A 24,944-nucleotide genomic window follows, 5' to 3' on the forward strand; every position below is an offset into this window, starting at 1 on the left:
GTGAGTCTGCAGAAAGAGGCTGCTTTGGCGGTGGTAATAGGATTAAGCAAAGGACACCCAGGGACCAGCTTATGTGTTCACTTTCTCTATTGTCAAACTTCTTACACAAAACAGAACGAATATCAGACGTAACAGCATCTCAGACACATCCAGAAGAGCTGGCTTAATTGAAAATATAACCTTTATTTGCCTATCATACAGTAAAAAAAAACCCCAACTAAAATCAAAGATTTTTGGATTGATATCTAAAAAGAGACTGTTCTGACAATATTCTATAACAGTATAAAAATCATCAAAAATAAATATTTGTATTTACACTCATAAAAAAGTAAATATTCAGTGCATGACCAAACAGACAAGTGTTTTCTTAGCAGAAAAAAATGGAATTTTCTGGTTCTAGCAAGAGTTAACTTTTGTCAGCTACATTAACTAAAAAGGGGAAAAATACCTCTAAACATATCCTGAATTGACTCCATGCTGTCCAGTCACTGGTGGGCAAATAAATCATTTGGCAAATTGACAAGCCCCACTTTTATAAATATATTTTTGCTATTTTAATACCTACATCCAGTGCCGGTTTGTGGTATGGGCCAGGGCGAAATTAAAAGGGATGGGGTGACCAACAAGGTTACATGTTTTCTGCATATTATCCGTTTGCCCTGTAACTCTGATAATTGCTTGCATTTAATTATTTGTGGAGCAGCAGTAAGAGGGGCTCACCCAAGAACCACCACTGCTTACATCCTTTTGGTTTTCTTTAGCTGATGCACACTATGACAGTCTTCATAGTAGTTTTATTATTTGAAAAATATTTGCTGCACGTTACACTTTTTAAACATAATAATTTTACCAATTTTGACTACATTAAACCTAGATTAAGTCATGCTGGACGCTTCTTTTTTTCTTAAGTCACTGCTCGGTTTTGTGCCAGCTTTATCATTCCTCAATACTGATGCAAAATTTAATACAACATTCAGTGTATTCATAATACATTCAAATAATGTAGTTGTCTGGTGACTCACTGTGAATTTGCCAGCATTTTTCTGGTCAAGAATTCAAATGGCAAATCTGTTTTCAGGCAATTAAGAAACAGAGAAATCAAAAGAAGCCAAGGGAATTGGAGGGAAATTAGAAGTGGTCGGGAGCACCCAAGCTCTACGTAAACAAGCGGAGTCGAGAGTGTTCCTTGCCTGGTAATAGGAGAACATATTTGTAGCTCTCTGCTCTGTGGCTTCAGAAACATCTGTGAAACACTGCCCTGCTTCCCACTTAGACATTAGTTGATGGTTGCAGCAATCTGTTCACTAAATCCTTTTATTTCTATGCTATTCTCAGCGTGGTGGGCGATTTCCCTTCAACATAAATATTTGTTGTGTTCAAATATTTGCTAAAAATAATGGTTAAAATGTAAGCACCTGTGTTCCTTTGATACCCTGTTTATACATGTGTGTTTTACTTTGTCTTTCTGAGAGACAGGTAGGATCTTTGTGCCAGAAATGTTCCTTTTGTCATTTTACCTGGATTTAAACTTTCATGCCCTCTTCCAAACACCTTAACTTGAGAGCCTCACGTTCTCTAAAGCAACAACCTGGTTTGATTAAAAAAAAAAGAAAAGTTCTATCTTTGTCTCCAATACTTGCTCAAATATTAACTCAAATGTTCCACCTTCAATCATAGACACTGATGTAACGTTCGTGTGCTAGTGCAGTTCAGGCAGCTGACATGACAGCACCAGTGGAACGTGCAGTGGCAACGTTCAGTCACGCTCTCAGTTTGAGTCTTAAATCCACGTCCGCAGCACAGCAGCTCGCATCCATCCAGGCCTGGAGACGAGCTGTTGCATGTTCTTCCAGAGGTTCCCAAAGTGCCAGTTTTGCCATTGTAAGAGCAAAAGTTTGGCGATTTCTCAAAGTAGACCAAGTCCAGGGAAGATGGGGGTTTGTGAGCTGGGTTTTCTGGCTCCAGATGTCTGGGCTCGGCTCGGTGAGAGGCACGGTTGCTGCCCTTGTTGGCATAAATGACTCTGGATGCGCCGTCAAAGCGTTCCTTGAGGAAATCTCCCACCGTGCGGAAACTGGGTAAGCGCATCCAACAGGTCCGCACTGTGCAGGAGCCAGACATGCCATGGCACTTACACTCCTGACGCATCTCTGAGGAGACGGTCTGTTGAGAGAAGAACCAGAACATAAATCACCAAACTATCTGATACAAATCTGTTGCATCAAACTGTAACCATTCATTTGTTACCATTCTTCCAGCCTCGTTGTTGTGTAGGTTGGTGAGGTATCGCAGATCTCTGCCCCTCTCACCGGAGTCCACAAACTCACGGCTGAACATCTTGCCAAAGTCCACGTTGTCACTGCAACCCCCCCAGTGCCAGTCTGGGCCTCCAGGACCTCTGCGCCGATAATCACATGTACACGACTCAATAGCCCCTTCTGAGCAGGATCGGGCCACAGCATGAGTCACTCCAGCGCTGGTGATGGCAAACACAAACGCAGTCTCTCTGCAACCTGAACAAGCATCAAAACTCTCCATTAAGAACTTATACAACATTTCAGACAATGATTTGTTTTCCCCTTTTGACTGAAAGTTGGAAAGTATTTATGAGTAAATGTTCACAATGTATCCTGCTTAGGGCTGTCCAAATATACGCTGAGAGAGACAAGAAAGACTCACCACGATTGACAATTTTGCCAAAAATTGCTGGACTGTAGGTGGTTGGGCAGTTCCAGCGGCGGTTGCGGAACTGCCACTTGCACTCCTTTATGGCTGTGTGCAGCCCTGCAGCGATGGCGTGCAGAATGCCAGGATTCTGGCGAATCAGCCGGCGCTGGCGACGACTCAGGAGGGCCAGGCTTGGATCCAGGACCAACTGCACACTCTTGGAGTTGGTGAGGAGGTTGGATGAGGAAGCCACATTGACTATTCCCCTGAGATGAAGACGAGAAGGAAATCAGAGAGCAGTAGCTGCCTCTTCAGTCATGTGCATCCTGTTGACCCTCTAAGTTAGGCAATGACAATTGTAGTGTTTATTTGTAATGTCAGAAATCACTGTACTGTAATAAGAATTGATTCATTTGGGCCAAAACGCATCAACTGTAACATATCAATTTACCTCAAGGGAGAAAAACTTGTATGTATGGTTTTGATTGGTACTTTGATTTATCATAATTTCTTTTCACTGGTCTAGAAATGACTCAATAAATACTGCATAAAATATGATTAGATGCATTCATTGTGTGCACAGTTGTACTATATTTAATCTGTGGTAGTAAAAAGTAAGTTTTGCCTTCAGAACATTTAGATAGACGATAGATTTATAGTCAGTAGACTGTGATGAACGTTTTATCATCACTTTTATCATCATTGCAATAAAACCCACAAAATCTTGTGGTAAAATCTTACAGCCACATTGTTGCCCATCCCTATTCTGAACTCTCACATGGATGTCAACCGAGATCTCATGGGTAGTGTGGTGCCTTTGAAATTACAGTGTGCACTCTGTGCTACAACAATAAGCAGTGACACATGTATTCTAAGAAAACAAGGAAACATTCAGGCTCTGAATCAGAATACACGTTTTGGATTTCTTTGTGAATCACATTATCTATCTATCTATCTATCTATCTATCTATCTATCTATCTATCTATCTATCTATCTATCTATCTATCTATCTATCTATCTATCTAATGGTATGATGTTTAATATTTGTGGTCTATTTTGCCACTAATGTTTCCTCGGTTTGGGGCCAGTTTTAGCCTCTCAACGCCCCTTTTGGTGCTCAAATGTCGGAACATTCTGGATGTTTCAGCGCGCATTCTAATTTTCCACTTTCTCTTGTATTGCTGTTAGTTTTTGTTTGTTTGTTTTTTATGTGTGCCTTCTGCCAACCTGGATCATGTCTAATGATCATGTCTCCTGATGAGCATTATCGTCCAAGAGAAAGTTAAAGAAAAAAATAAATCGGGCGACTCTTGGCCTCCTTGGAGGGGCTGACCTACACTGTAGTGCGGTGAGGCCTGGGATCATAAATAATAACAATCCCTATTTTGGAGAGATATTTTCCTCATTCCATTACTTCAACTTCCTTCTTTTTTTACTTGGATTTCAGCTGGCATTTTAAATATTTGAATTCTCAACTAATCTAATGACGCCGCAAAAAATATTTTCGTCAAATCGCCCACTTCAACACGCCCAGCCTTCATATTGCTGTTTTCTTTTTTTTTTTTTGTCAAGCAAGAAAGTACTCTAAACCATGCAAATCGGAATTTATTTATATATATAGATATCTTTATATATGTAGCCCTTTAAAATAAAGTGTGGCTCACTGTGTTAGTTTGAGGTCGCAGTTATATGGGCAGAGGAATTTGGAGACAGCTACACGACCCTGAACAAGATCTCGTACAGAATTCCTCTCAGCTTTGAAATAAATACATTTTTAATTTATTCCATATTGCGGTGAAAAAATGTCAGACACTTTCTCGCAAAAAAAAAAAGGAGCCAGAAAATGAGGGAATGGGATAAATTAACTCCAAATGAAACGTAAAGCTATAATTATTATATTTAAATTGTTTATTTAACGAACTGTAAATTAAATCTTAATGAGGAATCTTTGAGCCGAAGTGGAGCAATTTGGAAAAGAAAGCTAAAATCCCACAAGTCGTATTACCGTGCGGTTTCTCCCCTTTCTCCCTCTCTTTCTCTCTCTCTCGTCTCTTTTAAAGAAAAAGAAAACTACAGAAGTTGTGAACCGTTCCAACACAAACAGATTATCTCGAGCATGCGACGGAGAACTGTGGTAACCCAGTAAAAAAAAAACACACACACACAAAAAAAAAACGCATGCAAAGTGTTGATGCAAGGCAGCCGTCGGTGCACGCTTTCTGGGTCTGGGATGCTGCAGAGGCTGCGGAGCCGCCCGAAGGAGGGGATGCCCCGTCTGCTGCACTCACCACCACCGGCCGCTGTTGTTCACGGCCCCTGTGCGGGAAAGCGAAGACACCAGGAGGATGCAGGCGGCTTTCACTCCCAACAGCAGAGCCAGACTCCTCATCGTGGCTTCGGTTCAAACATGCTGGACGGAAAATGTCAAAATTCACAAGCGCAACAAGAAAGCATCCTTTAATAATAATAATAATAATAATAATAATAACTGGTTTGTTTAATTATCTGCACAACTGCTTGCAAATTCACAAATGCTCACCGACGAGAAGATCTGAGAGATGCCGGCAGTCCTAATTGACTTAAATGGATCCTGAGTGGAGACAGGTTCCCTGAATGATGTGAAGTGTCCGGGCAGGATGCTGCTGCTGCTGCTGCTGCTGCTGCTGCTGCTGCTGCTGCTGTCCTCTTCACTCTGTCTATCTCAGTGATGCTTTGCGAGGTGCACTGAACGCGTGGGACAGTCCCGAAGATTTGATCCCCTCGGTGACTGATAGGCAACACATTCTTCTCTTATTGAGCGCTACCAGAGGAATAAAAAAGGGATTTGCTGCTCTCATCTCCCTCTGTTTTTTTTTCTTTTCCTCGCTGCCTTTTCAATAGGATTGGAGGGAGGGATAGTTAATGCTCTTCATAGGGGCGCACAATGAATGAGGAAACACAACTGAGCAGAGAAGAGAAAGGAGAAGGAGTTTTTTGTAAAAAAAAAAAAAAAAAAAAAGTCCACATCAGTCTTGCACATATTACTTGTGAAATATCACGGCCATCCCTTGGAAAAGTGTGCGTCTCACAGCGTTTCCTAAATGGACTGCGCGCGCTCTGGAAGTGCCAGGTCTGATGTGCGGATGCTGCAGATGCTGCCAGTGCGTCCGCTTTGCTGCTCCGCCGCCGCTATCACCGTGCTGTACAGTTACAGCGGAATATGAGCCATCTGAAACTGCCCTTTGAGCTGCCTACTCCCTATAACCGCATCTCCTCCTCTCTGCAGTCCTTCTTCTAAAACATGCACCCGCGGCCCAGCGAGGCTACGGTTTCACCTCTCCTTCCCGACTTAAAAAGTGCGGGTTTATTTATTTTTTTCTCATAATTAATATTTTTTTTTTTCTGGAAGTGCCTTTTATGGGGGCAATAAAACTATCATCGCCTCTCCTTAAAGTGCGCCCACAAGGCGACGTGAATGCTGATTGAAACAGTAACACCCTCACAGTTGTCATATTACTCATACTGCCTGCTGGGCTACTTACATTTTTTTTTTTTTCAAACGCGGCACAGATGAAATATGGCCTCCAATCAGAAGTTTGATGCATGATGAAGCAGGGTAAGAGGGGGGACGAGTAAGGATATAAAAAAAAAGGAACTAGCCTTAACATCTGGCTTGCAGACCTCCCTCGACGCATGAGTAGCGCAGTGTAATCACAGCTTGAGCCACTTTGCGGCATCTCCATCAAACTACATGACTCGGAGCGAGTCTAAATGTCCCCAAAACACCGTATTTGAAACGAATGTTTCATTATGTGACATGTGTCTGCTGATTTGCATGTTCGACTGATCTGCATCAACCCTCTTTCTCTCTCTCTCTCCCCCTCTCCTTTTCTCTCTCCTTCTCTTCGACTTTCTCTCATACCTTTGGATGACAGTAAAAGGAAGTGGGTAAGTAAAGGAGAGAGTGAAAAAAGCTTTAATGACAGCCATCCCCACGTTTATACCCCAGCTTTATATATATGAAGGTGCTCAAAGGGGTTTCCTGGAGCAGTCATGCGACACCGAGCAGATTAGAGCTTCAATCCGGATAAAGGGAGCCTTTTATATACAAATCAACTTCAAATCACTTTTTAAGCCACTTAGATATACACACCAAGGCAGAATGCTAATGCACTTTTCATTGCTGCAGCTTAGGGAATGGAAGGAGATTAGATGAATTGGTGTCACTAAGCGAACCGTGTTCGATGGGGGGGGTTTTAACTTAATTTTATGAAAGTAGCTGGCATGCACGCTTTATTATGCCTTATTTGGATAGGCCAGAACAGCGACTGATACCGAATCAACACAAATGGTCCGCGTGCTGATATTTAGCAGACAGGGTTGTGCTTTTCGTTTTGAGAAAGTCGAAATTTCATCTCTTCCAGATACACTTTAGTGAATAATTAAGCCTCTTATACATGCGACGCAAGCTGACAGGAGTCCGATCTGCCGCTTGAAATGTATGCATGTGCATCTATACTTATGCAGCTGATGGCTGCATTGACGAGAGTGACGTTGTTTCAAGCCCAACAACGAGGAACAGCAGCTCTGATGGAGGTGGGAGGTGTGGGATGGAGAGGGGGGGGGGCGCATGACTAAAATCAGTATTGTTGGAGGGTCTCTGAGCTGAGCCGCTTGCCTGCTGCTGCCTCCCTGTCGTACAGTGGAAGGAGCAGCAGCTCTACCCTCCCCCGTTCATAAATAAATAAATAACTCAATTTTAAGACTAAAATCTTCAAAATTTCATCTCTGTTAATTTTTTTTGAAAAGGAGAGGCCTGTTCTGCCATATAAGCAACAACAACAAAAAAAATCAAATTTAGGAAATTTGACTTTAAATCCTAATAAAAACATTCCTCTGAAGCTCTTATTAAGCTTCAGACCCTTTTGCTTGGAGAGCGCCCGCGCGTAAAAGTTTGGAGACATCTCGTTTACGTCCTCAAGAATGGCCGCTATCTCCAGCAGTATGACAATCATATTGGCTAATATTTTCCAAACAGTCGCCTGTAGAGGCATCCACTCCCCTCCCCTAACCCCTCTTCTCCCCCACCCTCCTCCAGTTTACTCTCGCCGCTCGTCTCTTCTCCGTCTTCACTACTCGCTCGTTTGGCGCAGCATCGATAATACTCCACGCATTTTCCCTACGTTTTTTTTTTTTTTTTTTTTTTTGTAATATTCTTATTTAACTATAGGTGGCTTATTATCAAAGTTTTAATGTCCCGTCGCGACAGACGCTTAACAAAATGGAGCTATCAAACAAACTCCGTTGGAATCAATTCCTGATTTTGGCAACAGCACTTATGTCACCTGCGTTAACGTAAGTGCACTTGAGAGTTCCTGGAGCGTGGACTTGCTTTTGTGGGATGTTAGTATCTTTGTTTTATTATGTATATATAAAACAATAGCTATTTATTTAAAAGGTGATACATCTGGATTTCATTTTGCAGGCTAATATTAGAATAACATGAATCATTGTTTGGCAGTCTGTTTGTACGTCTGTGCAATTATAAATCTTATCGTGTGGTTTAATCTGTTTTCAATTATTTTTAACTGTGTTGTTTATCAAGAATTATATTTCTGCTGCAATTAACACAGAGCGACTAACACCAAAGCACATAAATGTTTTCTGTTTCCTATACAGTTTATATAATACATCCCATAAAAGTATTTCATTTTGTAGAATAGTAAGTTGAAATCTTTGCTGGTTTTTTTTTAGAGCCTTCTTAGTATTCAGATTACACTCCCACTGCCACATTCTCTGGATTTGTCTGATGAACTCCTGACCAGCTCTGATGACAAATCCCACCAACCTCTCTCTTCCCTGCAGGGTGCTATGTAATGATATCCTTAGCCTGAAGGTGGCAGGAGATCCAGTTCTAACCCCTCACTCTGTGTGCCTGAGACTGGTAGGCCTCAGCAAACGTCAGATGCGGATGTGTATGCGTAGTCCCGACGTGACGGCATCCGCCCTGCAGGGCATCCAGGTGGCCATCCACGAGTGCCAGCACCAGCTGCGCGACCAGCGATGGAACTGCTCCTCGCTGGAAAGCTTCGGGAAGCTGCCTCACCACAGCACCATCCTCAGCAGGGGTGAGAGGTTCAGAGAAGCTTACACAAGTGTCAAAGCAAGTCAGAGTCTTGAGTTGCTTTGACACATGAATGACACATTTAGAATGACACTGTTTCTCAGTTTCATCTGTGTGTTTGTGTGTGTGTTCTCATTGGGAACCCCAGGTTTTCGTGAGAGTGCCTTCTCCCTGGCCTTGCTGGCAGCGGGTGTGGCTCACTCTGTGGCCTCTGCCTGCAGCATGGGTAAGCTGCGGGGGTGCAGCTGTGAGGCCAAACGTCGCCAGGACGATGACAAGATCCGGCTGAAACTCACACAGCTGCAGCTGCAAACTCTGCAGAAGGGCGGGGTAGGCATCGGCATGACCAAATCATTACCCTCAGATCTAAATGGGCACCATGGGAGCCTACCGCCCGACCTGCACTCTGCCCACACGTCTGCCATGCTCAAGCCTTTATCAGATGACTCAAGCTCTATGCAGGACACCTGGATGTGGGGGGGCTGCAGTCATGACTTGCGGTTTGGGGACCGTTTTTCAAGAGACTGGCTTGATTCCCGTGGTTCTCCAAGGGACATCTATGCGCGCATGAGGATACATAACAACCGCGTAGGGCGACAGGTGAGTGATGTGCTTATTCATACCAGCAGTTGTAGCCCTTGAACTTTTTCACATTTTGCCTCGCTCAACTCCTACACTTCAGTGTGACGATTTTATGTGACAATCTATCACAAAGCCATGCATACTTTTCAAACGGAAGGACAAATGTGTGCAGTTTTTCCAAACTTTTTCTCAAAAAAAACTTTACTATGATAAACACAGTATTTATACTGACATTAATACTGTTGTGTTCCTTCATGACACAGGCTTCATTACTGTGTCATGAAGAAACACACCAGACAGATCAGGAATAAAGTTGTGTAGAAGTCTAAAGAGGGGTTAGGTTATATAATAATAGTAATAATATCTCAAGATTTTGGCATCTCACAGAGCATAGTTTGATTGGCTATCAAAAAAACAAATGGAAGATGGTACAAGCAGGAAGAAAGAGCAGTCAAGAAGTGAATGGTAACTCTGGAGGAGATGCAGAGATCCGCAGCTCAGATGGGAGAATCTGTCTAGAGGACAACTATTTCGTCATGTGTTCACAAGGCAAGAATTGATGGAAAAAAAGCCTAAAGAAATCATGTTCAAAGTTTGATGCAAGTCATTTAGAATCCACCGAAACATTTCCAATAAGGTGTTCTGGTCAACTGAGAACAAAATTGAAAAATGTTGTGTACATGTGGGCTAAAAACAACACTACACTCTGTAAGCACGAAAATGAAACATGCTTTGTTCTGTAGTGAAGCTAAATGAAGGACAATCTGTCAACAAAAAAAAACCTGTTAAAAACCTACAAAAGACTTGAAACTGAAATGGAGGTTCATCTTCCCAGAGGATAACCACCCTAAACATTCAGGCTGAGCTACAGTCAATTTTTAAACATAAATCCAAATAAGAGTTGGTGAAGACACTCTACAAAGGTATTGACTCAAGGGGTTACTACAAATCCAGGCCACACTTTTCAAATTTTTGTGTGTAAAATAATTAGAAACCATCTACTGTTCTCCTTCCATTTGAATTGTGCACCATTTTGAGCTGCATAGCACATTCCAATAAGATATGTGAATGCAGAGTAGCAATATTTTAGAGGAGATACTGTATAAACATGGTGCCTGTTGTGGTTAATTTGGTTGAAATATTCATCTTTCTTTACAGATAGTGACTGACAACATGACAAGGAAGTGCAAATGTCACGGCACATCAGGGAGCTGTCAGTTCAAGACCTGCTGGTATGTTTCTCCAGAGTTCCGCGTTGTTGGATCTCTGCTCAAGGAAAAGTTCTTGTCGGCCATCTTCGTCAACTCCCAGAACAAAAACAATGGCGTTTTCAACCCTCGAACAGAGAACAGTGCCCGCAGAAGCACTGGGGGGTTCAGCGGAGGGCGCCGTAGAAGCATGTCCAGGGAGCTGGTGTATTTTGAGAAGTCGCCTGATTTCTGCGAGCGCGATATGTCGATAGATTCTCCAGGTACGCAGGGACGCATCTGCAACAAAACGAGCTACGGCACAGACAGCTGCAGCTCGCTGTGCTGCGGCCGCGGGCACAACATCCTACGGCAGACTCGCAGCGAGCGTTGCAATTGTCGATTTCACTGGTGCTGCTACGTTCTGTGCGAGGAGTGTCGCCTCACAGAGTGGGTGAATGTGTGCAAGTAGATCCAGCTTTTTGTTTTGCCCTTTGTGCAACTATTCTTGAGAATCTGTTTATCCCCCTCGTTTTGTGTGTGTTTTTTTAAGTCCATCATCTGGGATCTATTTTCTCTGCATAGCTGCTGTGATCCCAAAATGCCAAGTCAGAGATTGAAGAGGTGACTCATGTCATTTGTCTTGCCATGGCCTGTTTAGACGCTACCCTCTCAGCCATGAAGAGGGCCCACACTCCAATGTTTCTACCCCACAGAAAACTGGAGAAACAGCAGAAGAGCGCTAAAGTTTCGGTCTTTGCTTTCTTATTCATCTTGTTGTACAGTAGCTGTGTATTTTATTGTGCGAGTGTATATTTGTAAATGCATGATTTGTTAATATGATTATTGTTTCAGAGTGTTTAATGTTGGTTTTAGTGAATGACAGAAAGGGAACTGCCAACATTATCTGAAAGATGAATATAAGGTTTCAGGATCTTAACGTCTTATAATCTCTTCAGTATATACTAATCATGGATAGTTTTGATTCCACAACTCACACAGTGCTACATAAAATAAAATAAAATTTAGTTAGCCCTTATTTTTATCTTTCCAGATTAAAAGAAATCTCATCCACAATTCCAATACAGTGTAAATTATATTACGGTTCAAAAACAGTCTCATTATTTTAAAATCAGGGATTAGGGACAAACTCTTGACCCTTCCATTGAGTGATCAGCATCATATAAAAAGTCACAAGAAGATATTCATTATCATATTCTATGGTGTATTTTAATACACCATAGAATTAACCGTTAATCTAAATATCAGTCACACAAAGCAAACATAAAAACAAAGTTACTAAAATAGCTTTTTGTCAAACAGCACAAGAGTTTTGCTTATTCCCTCACTGCCATATTTCAGGTGGGCTGATAGGGAAATTGCTTTGGTTTTAGCTGGGATGTCACTCTGAAACTGTCATGCTGGCTGCTTTGCCCCAGGTTATTGGATGCCTTGGTGCTTGAACACACATCCAAGGTGACTGGAGGGAAAGAAGAAAATATACAGAGAAATGTTGCACAGCTTGCCATGCTAACTAAAATATTTGGCACAACTGGATCTGTAATGAGTGATGACTCCGCTCTGACTCGGTCGAGCAAGTCTTCCTTCTTTATTTCTGTCCAAGTCTGAACATCCTGCAGTTCACTGGGAGCTCAAACTTCCAGGGTAGGAGACATCACAAGGGACAGATTGACCAATCAGATGTGCACCTGGGATAGTATGAGAACTGCAGTCAGTTAAAAAGTTGATTAATTCTGTTTTTATAAAACCTGACAAAATGTCAACAAGTGTTAGAGTGTTTACATAAGGAACAGGTGTCAACAAGTGCTATCTTGTTCACAAAATATCAACAATCACTTCAGCTATAACCCACAACTGAGTCTGTTTTCAGCTTACTATTTTTCTAAAACATGTCAACATTACATTGAATAAAAAAAATCTTCAGGTAAGGTTTTATTCCTTAGTTACAATCAAAATTTGTGACTAACCTTGCATTATTTCAAACATTCTTGGGCGTTCTAACTTAAGGAATAAAATTATCAATTTTAAATAACCTTTTTTCCAGTCTAACTTACATGGAACCTTACCAGGACTGTTTGGCATTTAAATTATCATATCAAACCATTAATATCATTGAAATCATCACAGTTTGGAGACTGCAGGAGATCAACTGCGAGAATGTGTTTGCTTAGACCACATTTATGGTCCAACAAGGGCATCCGATGGAACTGGAGAAAAGCAGCTCTTTCAGGTGAAAGGTCAAATTTAAGGTGTCCATGTGCAGTACATCAGTTTTACCAAATTAATTTAAATTCATTATAATTAAAATTGAAATTAGTCAAATGAGTTGTTCCATGCCAATGGGGTGTTTGTTTTGGACGCTCTCCAGAAACAACATAAGATGTTTAAATATCTTTCGTAGAGTCAAGCAAAATTGTTGGAAAAATTACTGCTGTGTGTTTCAGAAAGTTTGCCTGTTGTCTCGTCAGCCAACAAAATTTGCGCACAAAAATCTTAAATGTTTTAATTTAAATGGGGTTTTTTTGTTTTGTTTTTTGGTAAATGTCAGATGCATATCATTACATATGGTTCTGGGTTTCTTTGTGACCTCCCGGATGAGTCATTCATAGGTTTTTTGTTGGTTAGCCCCTCCTAGGAAGGTTCACCACTGTTCCATGATTTCTCAATTTGTGGATAATGGCTCTCACTGTGATTCATTAGAATGGCAAATTTTTAGCAAGGAATATGTAACCCTTTTAAAACTGATCAATACCAATAACTCTACTTTTTACCTGTGGTTTAATGTCTTTAGATATTTGTTTTTTATATCTTTTTGCTTGCTTCGTGTTGTCAGACAGGTACTGTTTAAGTGATTTCTTGATTATACAGGTCTGGTAATAATCAGACCTAGCTTGGCTAGTGAAACTGAGCTGAGCTTTCCTTCAAATGTGGTTTAATCCGAGTAAATTCATGATGTAACAATGGTGGCGAACCTGCATTTTGCACTGGATTTACTCTGATTATCTGTCTGGTAGTAGTTTTTGATCATCAGAAACAATTGTATAGGGGGAAAACATTTTTACAGCACTGTGTAAATGTTTTCCCAATATGTTTGCACTTCCAAAAAATCGATATATAGGAGTCGATACGTCGGTTTAAAAAAGCAATTAATGTTAATTCTGATTAATATGATACAAATATGTCTTCATTTGGTATATCTACAATGTGATGTGTGTCGGCTTTCTTTTATATTATACTATAATCCTGGTTTCTCTGTTTCACTTGTTTAAGGGCTCTTTAGATTCTTCCCACATGTACCACATGTCAAAGTGAGAGATGGACCTACTTTAGTCCTGAAGTGATGCTCAGGGTTGTGTGTGTTGGCCTGAGCGCGTGCATGTCTGTGTTTAATACTGTGTAAATGTGGGGATAAGCTTGATGCACTACAGATTTGGGAGGTGAGAGGCTTTTTTATGGCCACTCCACGCTGAGAGAAGGACATTTTATAGCCGCAGGATATTGTTTCCCTAAAAGTATGACTTTTATTACTGGAGAGCCGCATCGAGATGGAGCAGAGAGTTGGTGGTGATTATACCAGTCTTTTGCTGCGTGAGGATCTGAGGGGATCATCTGTCCAGAGTTCATAGCCAAGGATGTAACTTGTTGAACCACTCGCTGCCCGGGACGCTCCACGGCTGTTGCTGAGGGGACAGACGAGCGAAAAATATAAACACGCCTATAGAAATGGACGCATCTATGCGGAAAGACGTGTGTATGTCGAAGCACATACACACAGCACAATCAAAACCATGCACGCGTGCATGAACTGTGGATGTAGCAAAATGCTAATGTCGCCACAGGACTTGATTTATGATGACTGCATTCCTGGATATCTTAGATAATCCAAACTGTCTTTGTGCTCAGCCTGCTGGGAAAAGCCTTTCTGCCACATAGGATTTAATGCCAATTAAGTTTTGTTTGTAGGGACTTTGGTAAATATCCCAAGACTCCAGAGGAATGACAGTGCCAGTGGCTGAGTTGACTGCTCTCCCCCTTTTATATCTTTTTTTTTCTGAGGGAGTTGTGGAGGGGTTACGCAGGGAAGGTATAAGCAGGAGACTGCAAATGGCTTGGAATGATAAAGGCCTGGATTTCTGGTTTGCATTTCTTCATTCCTTTATCATTTCACCCTGGAGCTGCTGCATAAGGGAATTTCCTGTCACTGTTTCTCCCATGTGTGAGACAGAGGTTGGGTGGACTTTTTCTTTCTTCCCATTCTCCCCCTCGTCGTTGCAGAGACACATGCATAGCAACACATAGACTGCCCCTATAACCACCCCCCCTTGAGTAATGACATCCAGATTGGGCTGAAATTAAAGAGAGGCAGGCAAGGCGAGGAAGTCAGGAGAGATAAAAGTCACCCGCCTTGACTGACACGATGATTATATGTATAAAGTAAGGCGATTTAGAGTGTTTAGTTGGATATGAAGATGTGGGGGGAATAGGTCTTCTTGCCCTTCATGCAGTGGTGATGCAGCAGCAGTGGACAAACAGAGTTACTGAGATGGGGTGAATGAACTGTACCGTGTATAAAAATGTTCCTCAAAACATCTGCTTCTAAACTCCCCTTGCATTTTTTGATGTGGGACAGGCAGAGAAGGAGAGCGGGAGAGAAAACACAAGGAGCCAGCTACCCAGAACATCAAAGCCCCTGCCCTCAACGTACAGGCCCTCATTAGTTCAGCTAGCAGAACCAGCGACTCTTGTGATTGTATTTGCTTGGGGTGCGTTCTGGCAGACACATCAGAGGAAAGGCTTCTTTAAGTCATAACTCCCCACCCTACCTCTCCCGCCGCCACCCGAGCCCGCCGTAACCCCCCTGTAACCCTCGCCGAGCTCCAAAACCGGGCCTGCTCCCCCACCATCCACTCCACCCCGTAATCTGGTGTGCAGCTGCAAACATCTGCTCCCCTTTTGATTCCCCAGCCTTCGCCGCTGAATTGATAAACACATCTTTTACCGGACCGCTGACTGACACACAACACAGCGGAAGAAGAGAGGCAAATGTTGGATTCACCCACAACTGCCGAGCTGGTTTCAGGTTGTGTCATTTAATCACACTGCTTTAGTTCTGGTGGATAAACAAGCATCCGGCACATGATAAAATACCAAAACAATGACTGAAGTAGATTAAACCAAAACGGATATAAATTCACTTTGTTCTGTTGCCTCTTGTGTCACTTTTATTATCTGTGACACAAGAGTGGCTTCTGCCAGGAAGTATCACTTGGCATCCAATTACAGTCAGGCAATGACTTATTCATAAAGATGATTCCTGTGTTAATTATTTAAGCATGCTTGCCAGGAGACTTTATGTTACTTAGGATTCATTGTCTGGGCTTCTGTAATAAGACGAAAAAAACCCAACATATTTTCACATCGAGGATGGTGTGTTAGTGATATGCTGACGATAAGTTTTTTTCTTCTGAAATGAGGAAAGACTAATAACCATTTTGCCATTTGTTTTATTGATCCAAACAGTCTTTATTTTATGAGTTTGAGAAATTTTCTGTCTTTGCCGTAGAAGCTGAATAAACACTTAAAATTAGTCTTCAAAATGTTACAGATCGGTGAAAATAAATATTTATGTAAGATATTTTTTCCCACCCATCTATCCTTCCATGTGTAATATTTATACAAGCATTGCATAATTGGACTATTATTGAAGTACTGTGACATCTCCATAAATTAAATCAATGAAAAAGTGACCTTCATAAATCATGTTAATTAATTACACACACACTGATGTATTTCAAGTGTTTTTCATTAATTAGCGGCAAAGCAAGCAGCTAATTAAAAGTAAACTTAGTTGTTTTTCTGTCTTCTTCTTGCACTGATGCAGTACTTTATGTAAAAGGGTACATTACTAAAAATTTGTGATAAAATGTCTCCAATATTTAAAAGAAATAATCACTGGAAATGTATAACTCTCTGGAAAAAAAAACAAAAACAGAAGCCAAATATAAGTTTCACATTTTAAAATGAATTCCCGAAACAGACTTTTAAAGGATTTTCTGTTTTTCTGGAATGTTCCAATAATGTATAAATCAAATGATAACCTTGTAATATTGACGGTTGTACTGATTTTTAAAAAAATAAATTTGACAAAAGACACGCTACTGAAGCGTTTGAGAAGATTTCGCGGGACTTTATATTTATTTATTTAGTTGTTTCGTACTGAATACGCATGTGGAGAGCAGCTGCGTGCCCGCAGTCCACCTGCTTTTTTGAGAAAGTCACCTGAGGATGGCAAACGTGAGATGCGTTCATAGCGTCCAATGTATCGCGAGAACTCACTGCAGCAAAGCCTAAAGTCATCGCGAGACTATCATCCAGTCCTTTGCCTGCTGAATCCAGCTGGTGTCCTGCCTGCCGTTGACGGGTAAGTGTGAATGAGATGGAAAAGGTGAACATTTCAACAGATGAGTTCAAGTTTTAATTTATGAAATATTGTGCCGCTGTTCCGACGTCCTTAAACGCACCTTTCTTTGTAAACTGTCGTGTTATCGACGATATCCGGCCGTTTTTTTGTCGTGACTGTGCGCGGGGATTACAGCGCACAAACCGACGCGTACATTTTCCCTCTGAATGCCCCAAAAATCATGAGCCGATATGAGAAGCAAAGAGGCACACCTGACTAGCTGTCGTATCCAGAAACGAGTCGGGAGCCATCGGCTGCCCGGACTGCAGCATCTCCCTTCCCTTCGCCTCCCATTATGACCGATGTATGAGCAGCCCTCTGCAGCTGTAACAGGCTGTGCTAGCAGCTCCTTCCTGCTCATGTTGTATAAAATATTTGGTATTGGCTCTGAAATGTCACAATGATTTCCAGAGTGAAGATTGTGATGCCCCACGTGAAAACCCTGCTAACATTAAGTGTCTCTGAGGTGAAGTGCGTTGGCAGAAGTTAAGAGCAGAGTTGGCCTATTAAAGGGTCAATACCACTAAGGCCACAGAGGGTGAACTGAACAGCATCTCAAATCTCACCGCTGCTCTGTGAAAATGTTTTGAAGTTGTTGAGATAAGATGGTATTGATAATTCATATCTTCACTACAAAATTGATAAATAGATATTGCATGCGGAAGTGAACGAGAAACACACAGATCAGGCATGACATTGTGGCCACTGATGATCTTATTATAACAGGCAGCAAGTGAAGCCTTTATCTTCAGCTTTCATTTATTCAAAGTAGGGACATAATCTGGAAGGCAGGCCGATATGCAGATGTTGCTATGACTCCTACCATAACTAAGCATAGTTTAAGATCATTGACAGTTTGATGGCTTTGGCCTTTTTCAGCAGAGTAATGCCCTGCTGTAAGGGGGAAAAAATGACTCGAGGATCACAACAATGAGTTTGAGATGTTCACTTGACTTCCAGGTTTCCCAGATCTCAAACCAATCTTGCATCTGTGGGTTTTTGCTGGACAAACAATTCTAATCCCTGGAAACCTCATTTAATAGTTTGACCACACTTAAGTCAGGACGATTTCCCAATAGCTCATTCCTGTTTTGGTCCCTATTACACACATTATGCTTGATTGCTTAAAGGAATAAAACATCCTAACCATTTCTCTGCTCCTTCCTAAGGTTACATTGCTAATATAGAGGAATTTTCTCATGGTAGTGGTCAGGGACACAGTTAAAATGAATAAAAAGCAAAAGCAGCAACATCTATTTCTCAGCATTTTCTATCTTCAATCTATGTGTCAACAAGCTCACTGACAGTGGCTGTGCAGTTTCGTGCGTGTAGTTGATTAAATGACATCGGAAATCTAAAGGTTATTACTGCAGCTCTCACTATGTTTTAAACATACAGTAGTCATCTTAATGCTTGAGTTCAAGTTTGGTCATGACAATCTGACTAATTCAGATTTTAGACACCATAAATAAATAAATAATGCCTCTCTTTTTTTTTCCTGGCTTTGTTTGTTTTTGCATTTAACAGTTTTCAGCGATTATGGATTATTGTGAAAACACGTATTGCAAACAAACAAAAATAATCTAGAGTGCCACATAGACGTTCCGTTGAATTAAATATTTGAATTAAATCTGTTTTATTTTATCCAAATAGGCAAGTGCGTTTTATAAGGCTAAAATATAAAAGGGGATTTTTAATCACAATGACATAAAATAATAATATATCTCAGATTTTTTTTTAAGTTAAGACAATAGGATGTTTCTTATAGCGTATTGATTGTGTGTACCATACACACTCACAGACTACGTTATGTGTCCTTTAACGTGCAAATTGATCGTTCTACTTGCTTTGCTTCAGTTGCCAGCAAACAGCTGAATGGGTAGTTAACCTGCTTCACATGAAAGCTGATCCACCTAACAGCAGAGATCCAGAGAGCAGTAGTGTAAAAGTAGCTGTTTGCAGTAGCAGAGCCTGGTCAGCCGCCTGTCAACGTGTGAAGTGGAATTTTACAGACTTTCCCCTTAGATGTTTGCTGAGGCGCTAACATTTCGACCGTGGATCTGGCTGTCTGAAGTCACTGGGAAAAGAAAGTGATGGGAGGAAGCTAAGTACACTGTAGCGGCCAGATCCTGCTAATCAAACGTACATGAATGTTTTGATCGTCAGAAAGTGTGGCCACCTCTATTGGAAGCAGGTGTTTTGCTCGTTTGCTCTTTCAAGCCTGGATCACGTGTGAGTCAGCCTGAAGCCAAGTAGGGAAGACATCAGCAATGACCTTTGGGAAGCAATCGTTGTTGCCCATCAATCCAGGAAGAGTCAGCGGTTCTTTTTCCGAAGTTCATGGCAGCGGCATTAGAAAAAGATTGAACATGCTTGAAAAGGTTGTAAGGAGAAGGGATCTTCCTTTAGACATCCACCCGCTAAACCCGTGGGCCTACACCCGCTTAGGGTCATCGGGGGGCTGGTGCCTATCTGAAGCAGCCATTGGGGTGACAGGCGTGAAACGTTGTCAGTCCGTCACAGGCTACGTTATGTGTCCTTTAATGTCACAGGGCTCCTTTAGACATATTAGACCAAATTACAGATATTTAATTACAGCAACTGATCCTTCCACAAGACAATGAGGCAATTGTGTAAAAAGTATATCAAGTCATCGCTTCTAAAGTCAAATCCTGGGGTGTACTAAGACTGTAATGTTGGTAGAAGATGCTTTTTTTCGTTCTTTTTTTCCCTTCATGACTGTATTTGCACCCGCTTTGCTGCTCAGTCACCTGTCTCACAGTTCTGTTGCAGCTGAGGTCCGAGTCATCATGGGAAACATCTTTGGGAACCTGCTAAAGAGCCTGATAGGCAAAAAAGAAATGAGGATCCTCATGGTGGGCTTGGACGCCGCCGGGAAGACTACCATCCTCTACAAGCTGAAGCTGGGGGAGATCGTCACCACCATCCCCACAATCGGTCCGTGACGAGAGAAGAAGAACTCAGCCAGTCCGCGTGGCGATAAGCATCTTCTCTGACGCCTCAACTCCATGTGCTGTGTCTTCTTGTTCAGGCTTCAACGTGGAGACAGTGGAATACAAGAACATCAGCTTCACCGTGTGGGACGTGGGTGGCCAGGACAAGATCCGTCCCCTTTGGAGACATTACTTTCAGAACACTCAAGGCAAGCTCAGGAACTGTTTTTAGTTTTGTCAGATTACAAAAGAATCTACTTTTTAAAATATTTTGCAAAAAGTAAAAGAACTGAAATGTTTGATGTGCATTTGTATCCAGTCTTCTCCTTTTTGATCATCTTAAAAACATAACAGAGTTCAGTCCATCCTCCCAAAATAGAAAGAGAATGAGATTGAAGAATCTGTCCACAGAACAATTATTAGTCATTCACCTCACAAATCCAACCTCTTTGCAAACGTGGCAAAACAAAAGCCATGAGGGAGGCAGCAAACACACGGAAGAAGGTTTTTCTAATGAAATGAGACCATATTTCACTTAAATGCAAAACACTGTGTGACCCATCACACTAGACACATGATCTCCACCAGAAGACATGGTGGTGGCAGCATCATGTCCTTGGGGAGCATGGTTTTAGTAGGGAAAGTGTAATTGGTGGGAGATAATGGGAAGTTAGAATCTCTTGAAAGATTTGCAGTGCACAGAGACTCCGAATTTTACTGAGATTAAGTGTTTTTGCACAAAGTAAATTGATAAAAAAAAATAGATTTACTGTTGTAATTGCATCAGAATTGCTGTTTCAAAGGTCATAAACAAATGCACTGCACATTTTTAAAGATTTCTTTTCCTCATTTTTATTCCGCTTCATATATTTTGTTACATAAAATTCCAATAAAATACATTCAAGCTTCTGCACTTTGTTGCTAACGAGACAGCAGAACGCTCGCCTACAGCACTTGAGGGCATATCTGACTAATGCTTTAGCTCAGCTTCATTTGCTGTTTCAGATTACCATCATACATTTTGAAATAACCTCTAACAGAATTTGTTTTAACAACATGGAGGCCTTTTTTTATTGTGATATTGGGGGTTGGGTTTGTTTAGTCTTTTCACTTTCCTTTTGTTTTTATGCAGGTCTGATTTTCGTGGTGGACAGCAATGACCGCGAGAGGGTCAACGAAGCCCGCGAGGAGCTGATGAGGATGCTAGCCGAGGACGAGCTGCGGGACGCCGTTCTTCTCGTCTTCGCCAACAAACAGGTGAAGTCCTCTTCTTACCTCCTTATATCACGTGCTTTCTTTCCGTTTTTCCCTCAGCTGAGGGGTTTCCTCACCTGATCGCTCTGCTCTGCGTGGTTTTTGCCCAGGACCTGCCCAACGCCATGAACGCCGCAGAGATCACGGACAAGCTGGGCCTGCACTCCTTACGCCACCGCAACTGGTACATCCAGGCCACCTGCGCCACCAGCGGGGACGGCCTCTACGAGGGCCTGGACTGGCTGGCCAACCAGCTGAAGAACAAGAAGTGAGGAGCTGGTCGGAGAAGAGTCTGGGTGGAAGGTTGCAGTAAGTCTGTTGTGTTCACTAAATAGAGAGAAATTGCTCAAAAAGCTCCCAGGAGATAGACTCTCCCCGCTGATATTTCTATTTTTCCGTTTCTGTACTTTTGATTCATTCGACTCGTTTGGATCTGTGGTGAGATTTTTATTAAATTTTTTATTTATTTAATGATTTACAAACAAATTGTGTCAAAGCTGATCAAAACCGATCTATGCTTTTCAGACTGAACGTGTCAAATATTGGGACTTAATTGTGTGACATTACAATGAAGGCGTATGACTCTCCGCTTCTTTACAGTCTGTGATGTACATCGAATATTTGCCATTTTCAGAACATGACGGCAGAACCGCCTCACGTTAGAATCCACGAACCTGGTGTAAATTGCAAAGAATGTCGTAAATGTGTAGCGGGATAGTATGCCAGAACATCAACTCACAACTTTACATGCAGTGCGCTTCTACAGGCTCAGACAATATAAGCTCTCACTGGCGTGGAATTGTGTTCCCCAGATTTTATTTACGTGACACAACAAATTAGGTTCAAGATTGTATTTATTTTAAGCATATTTTTTTCTCTATTTATTTTAAGAAACATGAACTCTGCCGATGCCGATATGAATGATCGCCTTCGTTTGTTTATTTATCGATTGATGCTAAGCTCTAAGTGCATCGAATGATTTCTTTTTTTAATGAAATGTACATATGCTGCTCAGGCAGCTGTGTGAAAAAAAAACAAAAACAAAAGAAAGCCTCTATAGTTTAACTGTGCATTATTGCTGCTTCCCAACCTGCATGGAAATATCCCTCATTTGGCCTTGTGGGAACTAATGAAGGCTTCTGCTGTAAATACTATAAAACAAACGTTCTCGATGGCTCAGAGAGGGTTAAAGACAACTCATCCGGCCTCAGCGAGGTGCGATATCCAAGCTAATGCAGATGACAGAACAGACAGCCACTCTCTACCAGCTTAGCGAGGAGAGAAAAAGATAAAAAAATAAAAAGCGCTGCCGCTGCTGTCAGCCTTTCCTGCAGAGAGTGATTCAGCACAGCATGTGATTGGCAGTTTTTAGAGCTTACTCGGTTCTGAATGTTTATTTATTCGAAAATCAAATTTTTCTGCTTCGGCTTCTTCATCCGACGGGTCTTTGCTCGTTCGTCACACCGTGTTACGGCTTTTGTTCACCAGATCTCCGTATGCGTCTCGTCGCACATTGCCATTTATCGCTCTACGCGAACGCACTGCCCTGATCTGCTTGTCCTTCTGTTCCTTCATTTGGTTTGATTTCATCGTTTTAGGTCAATTTTTCTTATGCCTTGAGTTTTCGCACGGTCAGAAAACAAGAGAGAGCGATTGAAAGTCATACTGCATCATAAGGCATGTTAATACTGTAAAAGATGTGTAATTAAAAGTGAAATATACTGTACTAGCCTGTTTCCTTCAGACTATATTTGTTAGTCAGAATCACTGCTGCTGGTTGGATCAATGCTGTACTAAAATAAATTGTCATGAATTTGTGTAAAGTTTACCGAAAAAACCTTCTAATATGCAAACGAGCATGCTTTTTTTATGTCGGCGCGCAACTGTATATACTGTATGTTACCGTGGCAGGAGAAGTGATCCACTGTTACTCTCAGTGTAGATAAATGGGTCAGCGTGTTGGCAGCTGATTACAACCGACAACAGCTTGTACGTGTGAGTGTGACGTGTTTATCTATCATGTTCTGTTTGCTGTGAATTTTCATTTTGTGGCCTTATTATGTCAGTGGCTTCTTTTCTCTTTGATAACAGATTTGTTTGTGGAGAACACGTCCAGTATTTCACCTGATATCTGTGACATTGTTGTGGCTAAACATCCTTCTTTCAGAGATTATAGTTATTATTATTATTATTATTATCATCGTCGGGTGAAGAGAAACGAGGCCGGGCAACATTTTGTTCTGATGCGTTTCCAGAAATGTATTCAGAAGGAAACTTTATTAGAATATGAACAGGACGTAAACACAAACTGGTGTCAAAATTAAGAATGATCTGATGATTCCTGGTATTTCAAAAACCAATAAACGACCAAATTAAACTGATTTCTCTTGTTTCTGCCTCATGTGTAATGTTTTTGCTTTAAGCTCAGTATTCGAACACGTCGGCCGTACAGTGATGTTCAACGAATTAGGGCGTTTTTGAAAAGTTCATTTACGTCAGCTCATTTCACCAAGTTTGGTTACACACGGATGTTTTCAAGCCTGCGTTATAATTAATTATGATGATTTCTTTTGCTGAAAGTGAATTACAACGTAGGGTTAGAATATTAGATGAGACCAATAAAAATTAACATATAAATACATTTTTTAACACATGACTGTACATAAAACAATGTAGGCCTCCTTAGAAGCAATCTTGAAAAGTCTGCAAATGCTCCAAATGTGGATTTCCGTCTTCCTAAATTCCTCATATATCCAAATATGTAAGTACATTGTACTGAAGGTCCTAAAACAAGAACAAAAATTCAGTCTAATATTGTATTTTATTGATATATTCTAAAGCGGTGGTGGACACCAAAAGAATTGCTTAAACAGGTGTGAAGAACATGATTTTACATGATTTTTTTTTTCTCCCCCCTCATCCGAAGCTGTTGGCATTAAGAAAACTTTGGCACAGTCTTCTAGTTCCCTTGTGGACTCATTTTTGTCTGAGCTGATCGATAGGGCATGTGGGGGGGCATAGGGGGGAAGAATGCAGCTGTGTCTCCAAGGGTGTGACAGCAGTATGTGAGTCGGAGCTGCTCCCAGAGTCACCAGCTCCCCCCGGGGCCCCCTGCAGGACGGCTACAATGGCGGCCCCAGGGCGGATGCCATAGCTGGGATTCCCACCCGTAACCGGGACACCTTCGCCCAGGGCACAGACACACTGGCAGCAGCCACACAATCAATTCATCAATCTCTGAAGGGAGTGGTCGCTGCAAAAGGCCACAGCAGGGAGCGCTCACAGTTTGCTTCTCCGCCGGACAGGGCCACCAGGACACTGACGCAGACACTGAAGGAAATCATCACTTATTCATCTAAAGCATAGGACTAAAAACAAAAAATGTTGTTTTTTTTTTATGTGTGTGTTATTGGCGCTTCCAGTGCTATATGTCACATCCTGAACTTTTTCACACTAAATGATGTGGCCGACTCCTGATTACACCGATCCAAGGTTGTGCAAAGTTTTATTTAACCTTAACAGTCCTAACTGAATGTAATGCTACATAGCATTAGCAAGTATAACAACTAATAAGTAATTTAAAAGAAAAAAAAATGACCTTGCATTTATGAACACTGACACTGAGTCCACCTGCAGCAGACTGGGACTCCAGGAGCCAACGTTCAGACTCTGGCTCCCCCTACTGGACAGAAATTTATTAGACAATTCCGTACTT

The 24,944-nt window shown here is 41.6% G+C and overlaps 3 protein-coding genes across 4 annotated transcripts; 2 read left to right on the plus strand and 1 right to left on the minus strand.

The window, feature by feature from the left end:
• Positions 1–72: 72 nt before the first annotated feature.
• Positions 73–6,147, minus strand: wnt1 (wingless-type MMTV integration site family, member 1). The gene is made up of 5 exons (XM_028024174.1): positions 5,208–6,147; positions 4,957–5,078; positions 2,680–2,933; positions 2,248–2,513; positions 73–2,163 (listed from the first exon to the last, which is right to left on the minus strand). Exons 2-5 carry the CDS (start codon positions 5,055–5,057, stop codon positions 1,672–1,674), a joined length of 1,113 nt encoding a protein of 370 aa, XP_027879975.1. The 5' UTR covers positions 5,058–5,078; positions 5,208–6,147; the 3' UTR covers positions 73–1,671.
• Positions 6,148–7,756: 1,609 nt separating this feature from the next.
• On the plus strand, positions 7,757–16,719 carry wnt10b (wingless-type MMTV integration site family, member 10b). The gene is made up of 4 exons (XM_028014001.1): positions 7,757–8,002; positions 8,513–8,775; positions 8,920–9,371; positions 10,512–16,719. The coding sequence occupies exons 1-4, from the start codon at positions 7,929–7,931 to the stop codon at positions 11,010–11,012; spliced, it is 1,290 nt and encodes a 429-aa protein (XP_027869802.1). The 5' UTR covers positions 7,757–7,928; the 3' UTR covers positions 11,013–16,719.
• A 128-nt stretch (positions 16,720–16,847) lies between these two features.
• Positions 16,848–23,608, plus strand: arf3a (ADP-ribosylation factor 3a). 2 transcript variants are annotated; one of them, XM_028014014.1, is made up of 5 exons: positions 16,848–16,982; positions 19,804–19,979; positions 20,074–20,184; positions 21,108–21,232; positions 21,340–23,608. In XM_028014014.1, the coding sequence occupies exons 1-5, from the start codon at positions 16,879–16,881 to the stop codon at positions 21,499–21,501; spliced, it is 678 nt and encodes a 225-aa protein (XP_027869815.1). In that variant the 5' UTR covers positions 16,848–16,878; the 3' UTR covers positions 21,502–23,608. The 2 variants fall into 2 exon arrangements, with proteins under 2 accessions (XP_027869815.1, XP_027869826.1); XM_028014025.1 differs by having other exon boundaries at positions 16,932–16,982; positions 19,815–19,979.
• The last annotated feature ends 1,336 nt before the right edge of the window (positions 23,609–24,944 follow it).

This window comes from Xiphophorus couchianus, chromosome 1 (genome assembly GCF_001444195.1).
Source record: "Xiphophorus couchianus chromosome 1, X_couchianus-1.0, whole genome shotgun sequence".
In the NCBI taxonomy this organism is placed as follows: domain Eukaryota; kingdom Metazoa; phylum Chordata; class Actinopteri; order Cyprinodontiformes; family Poeciliidae; genus Xiphophorus; species Xiphophorus couchianus.